The 8961-nt window shown below is 51.9% G+C and overlaps 1 protein-coding gene across 1 annotated transcript in view; it reads right to left on the reverse strand.

Annotated features, from left to right (window-relative positions):
• chsy1 (chondroitin sulfate synthase 1) overlaps nt 1-8249 on the reverse strand; it is a 34366-nt gene extending 26117 nt beyond the window's left edge. The window contains exon 1 of the mRNA XM_072564900.1: nt 7280-8249. Coding sequence (XP_072421001.1) covers nt 7280-8065 — 786 coding nt within the window. The 5' untranslated portion in view covers nt 8066-8249. The remainder of the gene's footprint in view (nt 1-7279) is intronic.
• Between the last annotated feature and the right edge of the window lie 712 nt (nt 8250-8961).

An 8961-nucleotide genomic window follows, 5' to 3' on the forward strand; every position in this document is an offset into this window, starting at 1 on the left:
ATGAGTAACTTGGGAAAGAATAAAGGAACAAACTGTACTGCAGTGTCCAACCACTAGAGAATCCCAGAGGTCTTACAAAGTGCCAGGTTTACTCAAAGAGTTGGCAAAGAATTAGAAAAATCAGTTAAAGCATCAATAAACAAAGAGTACAGTAAGGATCTAGTACACTCTAGGTTAAGCAATCTGAAGTTACTGTGAAAAGCTGAGAAGCCAGTTGCAATTAACCATATAGGATGGTTTTAAGAAAATGAAATAAGGTGGCCTTCATTTACTGAAGGGAGTTACAAAAACTACAATATAAATAGCTATATTAAATAGGTTATGCTCATTTGTCTGCTGTAGTATTTTTGTTTGGAGCCAGTATAAACATTAATCAAAAATTTTGAAATTCAGACTAACAACATGGATGCAAAATTACTAGTCCTAACACTCCTGCACAACCCAATTTTGTCAGAGCTTTTGGTCTTTCACTAAAGCTAAAATTTAGTCAACAATACCTTAACATCTCTGCACAGGGGACTGTGTTCATTTATAGAGGCATTGCCATATAGAATGCACTAATTGAAGACTGACAAACAGACAGACAATTAACAGCTAAACTTTGTTCCAACGGGACAAAATCAATGACAGACACTTGCTGGTTTATTTCTCAGGGTGATGCCTCAACTAATCAGATTCAATTTGCCTTGTTCAAAATTTCAAACAAAATCCAGCAGTTAACTGCGTTTAACTGTTATACCAGCATTAAGTGGCTCATTCTTCACAGCAATACTCTACTTGCCAATCAATCTGCACCCTCTCCACATGCAGTAAAAAAAATGTTGCTTTTCCTCTCAAGTTGTCAATTTACAAAAAATACCAAAAGGAGAAAAATTTCAAAAAAAAATTAAGCAATACTCAATTTGTACTAACTCTAATTTATATACAAAATATTTTTATAGAGCTCAGGTTCAAAGTGAGAGATTTCCGAGCCCTTATGTATGTAAAAGGTGTATGACCTGGACCCAAACATCCATCAGCAGACTGACCCCATCTTAGCTCTTTTTCAGTTTAATTATTGTTAGCTACTTTCTGGCGAGGCAATCTCTGAATTCTGTCAGAGGTAAGAAGCAATTTCACCAACTGCCTTACAAAACTCCAAAGTAAATAATATCCACACAAACTCATCTATGATAGAAGAGGGTATCAACTGGTAATAACTGGACTCCTTCCAGCTAACTGTAACAAACCCTGCCTCTTAACAATTTGGCTTTCATTCTTCAAAATTTCAATGTCTCATAAACCAGAATTAATTCATTTCTCATTTAAATGTGATGAGCCAAGACGAGTTGCTCATTGTGGAAGGTCTCACTTTTCAAAAGGGCTCTTGCATCCCTGCCCAGTGAGGGAGAGATCCAACAGCAAATGAGAAAGTATTGTTACAGCTTTGAAGACAAACTGGCTATAAAACTGACACATTAATCTAAAATGACAATATTAGGAAAACAAAGAAGGTCAATTTATATACTTCCTGGACAGTTTCCTAACCATCCTTAGCAAAACACGCCAGCTTGCATTACAGTTTCAAAGGCCAGACCTAGATTTGAGAGGCCACTGTTGAAACCTTATCTCATTTCAAACCTAATCAATAACTGAACATACTACAACTCCATGTCCATCCCTTTCACTACTCACGTTGCTAAAATGAAACAATGACAATTTTTGTTTTAAATACCAATTTTGGGATGTGGCATTGCTTGGTGGCCAGCAGTTATTGCATAACCCAGTTTGCCCTTGAAAAGGTGGTGGCAAGCTGCCTTCTTGAGTGCACTCCACCTGCTGTGGGTTGACCCATGAAGGGAAGAATTTAAAGTTTGAGAGAAGATTTGTAGCTCGGGTGCTCGTTGTTGTGGTTCTGTTCGCCGAGCTGGGAATTTGTGTTGCAGACCTTTCATCCCCTGTCTAGGTGACATCCTCAGTGCTTGGGAGCCTCCTTTGAATCACTTCTGTGATCTTTCCTCCGGCATTTGTAGTGGTTTGAATCTGCCGCTTCCGGTCGTCAGTTCCAGCTGTCCGTTGCAGTGGTCGGTATACTAGGTCCAGGTCGATGTGCTTATTGATTGAATCTGGCTGTCAGTTCGGAAATGCTCCTGATGTATGTAGTGTGGCTAGTCCTTTGGGTGGTGGCATGTCCTCAAAATGGATACCCGCGCAATTTCATCAACAGATGCCCAAGGGAAAGACAATGGAATGAGGACATGCCGCAACCCAAAGGACTAGCCACACTACCATACATCAGGAGCATTTCCGAACTGACAGCCAGACTACTGCGACCACTAGGACTCATAACAGCACACAAACCAACAGCCACTCTCAGACAACAACTCACCAGAACGAAGGACCCGATACCCAGCATGAGCAAAATCAATGTAGTGTACAAAATCCCATGCAAGGACTGCACAAAACACTACATAGGACAAACAGGAAGACAGCTAACGATCCGCATCCATGAACACCAACTAGCCACGAAACGACACGACCAGCTATCCTTAGTAGCCACACACGCAGATGACAAGCAACATGAATTCAACTGGGACAACACTACTATTATAGGACAAGCCAAACAGAGAACAGCCAGGGAATTCCTAGAGGCATGGCACTCATTCACAGATTCAATCAATAAGCACATCGACCTGGACTCAATATACCAACCACTGCAACGGTCAGCTGGAACTGACAACCAGAAGCGGCAGATTCAAACCACTACAAATGCCGGAGGAAAGATCACAGAAGTGATTCAAAGGAGGCTCCCAAGCACTGAGGGGGTCACCTAGACAGGGGATGAAAGGTCTGCAACACAAATTCCCAGCTCAGCGAACAGAACCACAACATCGAGGGGAAGAATCCCAGGATTGTGATCCAGGGACAGTGAACGAACAGCCATATATTTTCAAGTCAGGATAAGGAGTGCCTTGAAGGTGGTGGTGTTCCCACGTATCTGCTGCCCTTGTCATTCTAGATTGAAGTGATCACGAGTTTGGAAGGAAAACAAAAACAGAATTGGCTGGAAAAGGTCAGCAGGTCTGGCAGCATCTGTGAAGAGAAATCAGAATTAACCCTTCCTCAGAACCGGACCCATAATATTAACTGATTTCTCTTCACAAACACTGCCAGACCTCTGAGTTTTTCCAGTAACTTTATTTTTGTTTGATTTACCGCATCTGCAGTCTTTTGGTTTCTATGAATTTGAAAGATTATGTCCAAGGATCTTGGATGATTTCTGCAGTGTAACGTGTAGAAAGTACACACTGCTGCAACTGAGTGTCAGTAGTGGATGCGGTCAGTCAAGCAAGCAGCTTCGGCCTAGAAGGTGACAAGTTTCTGAAGTATTGTTGGACCTGCACCCATTCAGAGGAGGTTTCTGGTCAATGATAATCCCCAGGATGTAAATAGTGGGAGATTCGGTGATGGTGACACCATTGAGTGTCAAAGGACGGTGGCTATATTTCTCTTAGAACATAGAACATAGAACAATACAGCACAGAACAGGCCCTTCGGCCCACGATGTTGTGCCGAACTTCTATCCTAGATTAAGCACCCATCCATGTACCTATCCAAATGCCGCTTAAAGGTCGCCAATGAATCTGACTCTACCACTCCCACGGGCAGCGCATTCCATGCCCCCACCACTCTCTGGGTGAAGAACCCACCCCTGACATCTCCCCTATACCTTCCACCGTTCACCTTAAATTTATGTCCCCTTGTAACACTCTGTTGTACCCGGGGAAAAAGTTTCTGACTGTCTACTCTATCTATTCCTCTGATCATCTTATAAACCTCTATCAAGTCACCCCTCATCCTTCGCCGTTCCAACGAGAAAAGGCCGAGAACTCTCAACCTATCCTCGTACGACCTACTCTCCATTCCAGGCAACATCCTGGTAAATCTTCTCTGCACCCTCTCCAAAGCTTCCACATCTTTCCTAAAGTGAGGCGACCAGAACTGCACACAGTACTCCAAATGTGGCCTAACCAAAGTCCTGTACAGCTGCAACATCACCTCACGACTCTTGAATTCAATCTTACTGGTGATAACCTGGCATTTGTGTGGAATGGTGGCTCAGTGGTTAGCACTGCTGCTTCAGTGCAAGGAATTTAATTCCACCTTGGGTGATCGTGTGGAGTGTGCATATTCTCTTTGTGTCTGTGTGGGTTTCCTCCAGGTGCTCTGGTATCCGAGTTGTTGCAAATAGAGCTGAACGTTGGCTGATGATTGCACAACATCCCCAACTTTTGACCTGATGGTGGAGGAAAGGTCATTGATGAAGCAGCTGAGGAAAGCAGGTCTGGCAGCATCTGTGGAGAGAAAGCAGAGTTAACATTTCAAATCCTGTGGCCCTTCCTTCAGAACTGGATCTCGAGAAGGGTCACAGGACTTTGTTTTCTGTATTTTCTCCAAAAATGCTGCCAGACCTGCTGAGTTTCTCGAGCAATTTTCATTTTTGTTTATTTCAGACCGCTAGCATCCACTGTTCTTTGATTTAATTTGTTACAGAGATGATCCTCTTCCTTTTTAAAAGAGTGCGACTTAAGTAAACAAACTTAAATTTTCCAGAAGCCAGTCACACATCATATCAGCATGCAAACGTCAAGCCCACAACATAGAATCAAAGTAATACAGCATGGAAACAGCCCCTTGGTCCAACCAGTCCATGCTGAACATAATCCCAAACTAAACTAGTGCCACCTGCCTGGGTCATATCCCTCCAAATCTTTCTTATTCATGTAGCTATCCAAACGTCTTTTAAAAGGTAGTAATTGAATGCATATCCACCACTCCCTCAGGAAGTTCATTCCACATGTGACCTCACCCTGTCTTTTTTTAAACCTCTCTCGCTCCTTTCACTTTAAAGCAAAATGTGCCACCTAGTCTTGAAATCCCATCTAGGGAAAAGATAAATACCATTAACTCTACCTATACCTCATTATTTTATAAAATTTATCAGATCACCTTTCAACCTCCTACGCACCAGGGAAAGGAGTCCCAGCCTACCTTCATAACTCAAACCTCCATACCCAGCAACATCCTGGTAAATTTCTTCTGAAGGTAGTGAGGACTGCTGATGCTGGAAAGTCAGAGTTGATAAAGTGTGGAGCTGGAAAAAGCACACCAGATCAACCAGCGCAGAAGAGTATGGGAGCAGGTTGTGATCTTTCATCAGCCCAAAGTTTTCTTCCTCCCTCTGCAAATATCTCAGTGGGTCAGTCTCCCATTGATCTCCTCCGCCCTGAAACTTTTCGACCTTGTCCTGAAACAATCCTGCTATTACAGCCACATCCCCTTCTTCAGCACCTGCTTACAAAGTTGGCGTATTCCCCCATCGACTCTGGGCAACATTCAGACCATCTCAAGTTGGACCAAACTATGAAAACCAAAACCAACAGCATGTCCAAAGCCTCCAGAAAGAGTTCTCCTTAAGGATCCTTTGATCCACACTCGCTGCCATGTGCCCCCATCTTCTCTCACTAGTCAACCCTGACCCAAATCAGGGCCTCTTTCCCAGACCCTACTGTTCTTCATCCTCAGAAGAATCCACACTCTCAACCAATGTTTTATAGAGTGGAGAAAAAGCAAACAGCATAAAGAGCGCCAAACTCTCTCACATTCACCTGCAGACCCAGACATCTTTGACCAGTCCAGACTCTACCCCCACTTCCTCCAAATGCCTTTAACCACACGGTCACTCCAGCTGTCCTCACTGCCAATGATAATATCACTTCTGTGAATGCTGAGCACACTGCTTCCTCTGACACTGCCAAGCACTTGGCCACTTACGACACCTATAGCAAGACCATTTCCACATATATACCCACTCCAGACACAATCTCCACCCCTACTCTCAGCTCAACACTACGACCTGGGAGGCGGGGGGGGGAGAGGATGGGCAGGGGAGAGGTGGTGGACGAGGGGGAAGAGTGGGGAAAGAGTGGGGAACGAGAAGGGGGTCGGTGGCGTGGTGGCGGGCGGGGAGGGGGGCCGTGGGACACGGGAGGGGTAGGGGAACAGGGAGGAGACAAGGGCAGAGGTCGAGAAGTGGGAGACTGGGGGGAGGGCGAGAGGTGGGAGACTTGGGGGGAGGGCGAGAGGTGGGAGACTTGGGGGGAGGGCGAGAAGTGGGAGACTCGGGGGGCGGGGGCGAGAAGTGGGAGACTCGGGGGGGCGGGGGCGAGAGGTGGGAGACTCGGGGGGGCGGGGGCGAGAGGTGGGAGACTCGGGGGGGCGGGGGCGAGAGGTGGGAGACTCGGGGGGGCGAGAGGTAGGAGATTGGGGGGGGGCGGCGATAGGTGGGAGACTGGGGGGGGGGGCGAGAGGTGGGAGGCTGGGGGGGGGGGGGGCGAGAGGTGGGAGACTGGGGGGGGGCGAGAGGTGGGAGACTGGGGGGGGGGGCGAGAGGTGGGAGACTGGGGGGGGGGGGGCGAGAGGTGGGAGACTGGGGGGGGGGGCGAGAGGTGGGAGACTGGGGGGGGGGGCGAGAGGTGGGAGACTTGGGGGGGGGGGGGGGGCGAGAGGTGGGAGACTGGGGGGGGGCGAGAGGTGGGAGACTGGGGGGGGGGGAACCGGGGACAGGGGGGGAACCGGGGGCGGAGGGGGGGAACCGGGGACGGGGGGGGGGGGGGGAACCGGGGACGGGGGGGGGGGGGAACCGGGGACGGGGGGGGGGGAACCGGGGACGGGGGGGGGGGGGAACCGGGGACGGGGGGGGGGGGAACCGGGGACGGGGGGGGGGGGAACCGGGGACGGGGGGGGGAACCGGGGACGGGACGGGGGGGGGGAAACCGGGGACGGGGGGGGGGGAACCGGGGACGGGGGGGGGGGGAACCGGGGACGGGGGGGGGGGGGAAACCGGGGACGGGGGGGGGTCGAGAGGTGGGAGACGGGGGGGGGTGGGCGAGAGGTGGGAGACGGGGGGGGGGGGGGGGGGTGGGCGAGAGGTGGGAGACGGGGGGGGGGGGGGGGGTGGGCGAGAGGTGGGAGACGGGGGGGGGGTGGGGGCGAGAGGTGGGAGACGGGGGGGTGGGGTGGGGTGGGCGAGAGGTGGGAGACGGGGGGGTGGGGTGGGCGAGAGGTGGGAGACGGGGGGGGGGGGTGGGGTGGGCGAGAGGTGGGAGACGGGGGGGTGGGGTGGGCGAGAGGTGGGAGACGGGGGGGTGGGGTGGGCGAGAGGTGGGAGACGGGGGGGTGGGGGGGTAAGGGGGCTGTGTCCTTGTTGGCGCTGTCCTGCTGCCACGGCCTCCCTTACCTCGTACGACCAGGCGCACTGGACCCCAGTGAAACGGCGCACACAGCGGCCCACCTCCAGGTCCTCGTGGGTGGTGTACATCTCCCGGAGACACTGGCCGATGTGGGGCAGGACCCGGCGGAGCAGCTCCCGGCTCAGGATCACCCCCGGGCCCCCCATGCAGAAGTTCTCGCCGGGCTCGAGTGCCAGCTTGCCCAGCTCCTGCGGGGTGCCCAGGCCGGTCTGGCCCAGGTACAGCGGCTGGCTGCTGTTGAGGCCCCGGAGGAAGTTTTCCAGCCGCTCGCCGCGAATGTACGTGTCGTCGTCCGCGCGGACGAACCACTCGAAGGCCTGGAGGTGCCGCTCCGCCATGTATTTGAGCATCAGGAAGGACTTCTTTTGCGGCGGGTACGAGTCATCAACCCCGGGGAGGGCGACCAGGGGCAGCGGTAAGCTCAGGTCCGAGCCCTCACTGGAGAAGAACTCCACACGGCCCGGGATGTGCTGGGCCCAGGTCCGCTGGGCAGCAATCGCCCGGCTCCTCAGGTACTTCTTGGCGCTCATCACCCCCACGTAGACCAAGCGCGAGCCCGAGGCCTCCGCCTCTTCCGGCGCGGCCTGTCGGCCTCCCTGTCCCGGGCGGCGGCCGCCGCCGCAAACCAGTCCCCCCCCCCGCCGCCGCTGCTGCTGCTGCTGCAGCCTGCTCAGAGGGCCGGCTCCGGGCGGGAGGAGCCGGGAGGCCAGGGCGAAACCGAGGGCCAGGCCCAGGAGGAGGCCCAGCCAGGAGTGTCTGCTCCGGGGCGCCATCCCGGGCCTTCCCCGCCTCTCTCTCTCTCTCTTCCTCCTCCCCCTCAGAGTGTCTGCCCAATGCCGCTCAGTCAGCGGGAGTGTTACTGTAGCCACCCCAGCCTGGGCTTCTCCCCTTTGGCCGCTCCATTCTTCTGGATCGAGCCTCCCTCTCCCACCCCCGGAGTGTCTTTAATGACGGCCGACCTGCCCGCCTCTTCCACCAGGAGCCCGCCTCTTACAGACACCGCCCCCATTCACCTCGTTCCTGTCACCGCCTACACGACTGGGTCGGAGCCTCTCACCCCCAAATGGCAGACAGTTTAAATCAGGATAAAACTGATCAATCTTCCTCCTTTTGATGGTGACAATGTATTGTTCAGGAAGAGTCGCTTCTTAGAAGCGCAGCTCATCGGAAACCTTCACCGTGCAGCGCACTCTCACCACAGCACTCCAACATCTGCCCCTTGTTTAGTATGGTCCATAAATCAAACTCAGAACTGAGCACAAAAAACTTCCAGGTGGAGGAAGGGTCTTAAAAATTCACACATTAGAGAGTCATGGAGATGTACAGCAGGGAAACAGACCCTTCGGTCAAACCTGTCCACACCGACCAGATATCCCAACCCGATCTAGTCCCACCTGCCCATATCCCTCCAACACCTTTCTATTCATATACCCATCCAGATGGTTCTGGAGATGAGCAGGCCCCTCGGTCCACTATGTCGATTATGATTTACCTGTACTTGGTCAATAGCCTACTATTCTGGATTAGTGGTGCTGGAAGAGCACAGCAGTTCAGGCAGCATCCAAGTAGCTTCGAAATCGACGTTTCGGGCAAAAGCCCATAGCCTACTATGGCATTTTAAATGCTGGCCCATATGCTTCTTACTAGGTTGCAAGAGTATCTGCTTCCA

The sequence above is a fragment of the Chiloscyllium punctatum genome, chromosome 48 (genome assembly GCF_047496795.1).
Source record: "Chiloscyllium punctatum isolate Juve2018m chromosome 48, sChiPun1.3, whole genome shotgun sequence".
NCBI lineage: Eukaryota > Metazoa > Chordata > Chondrichthyes > Orectolobiformes > Hemiscylliidae > Chiloscyllium > Chiloscyllium punctatum.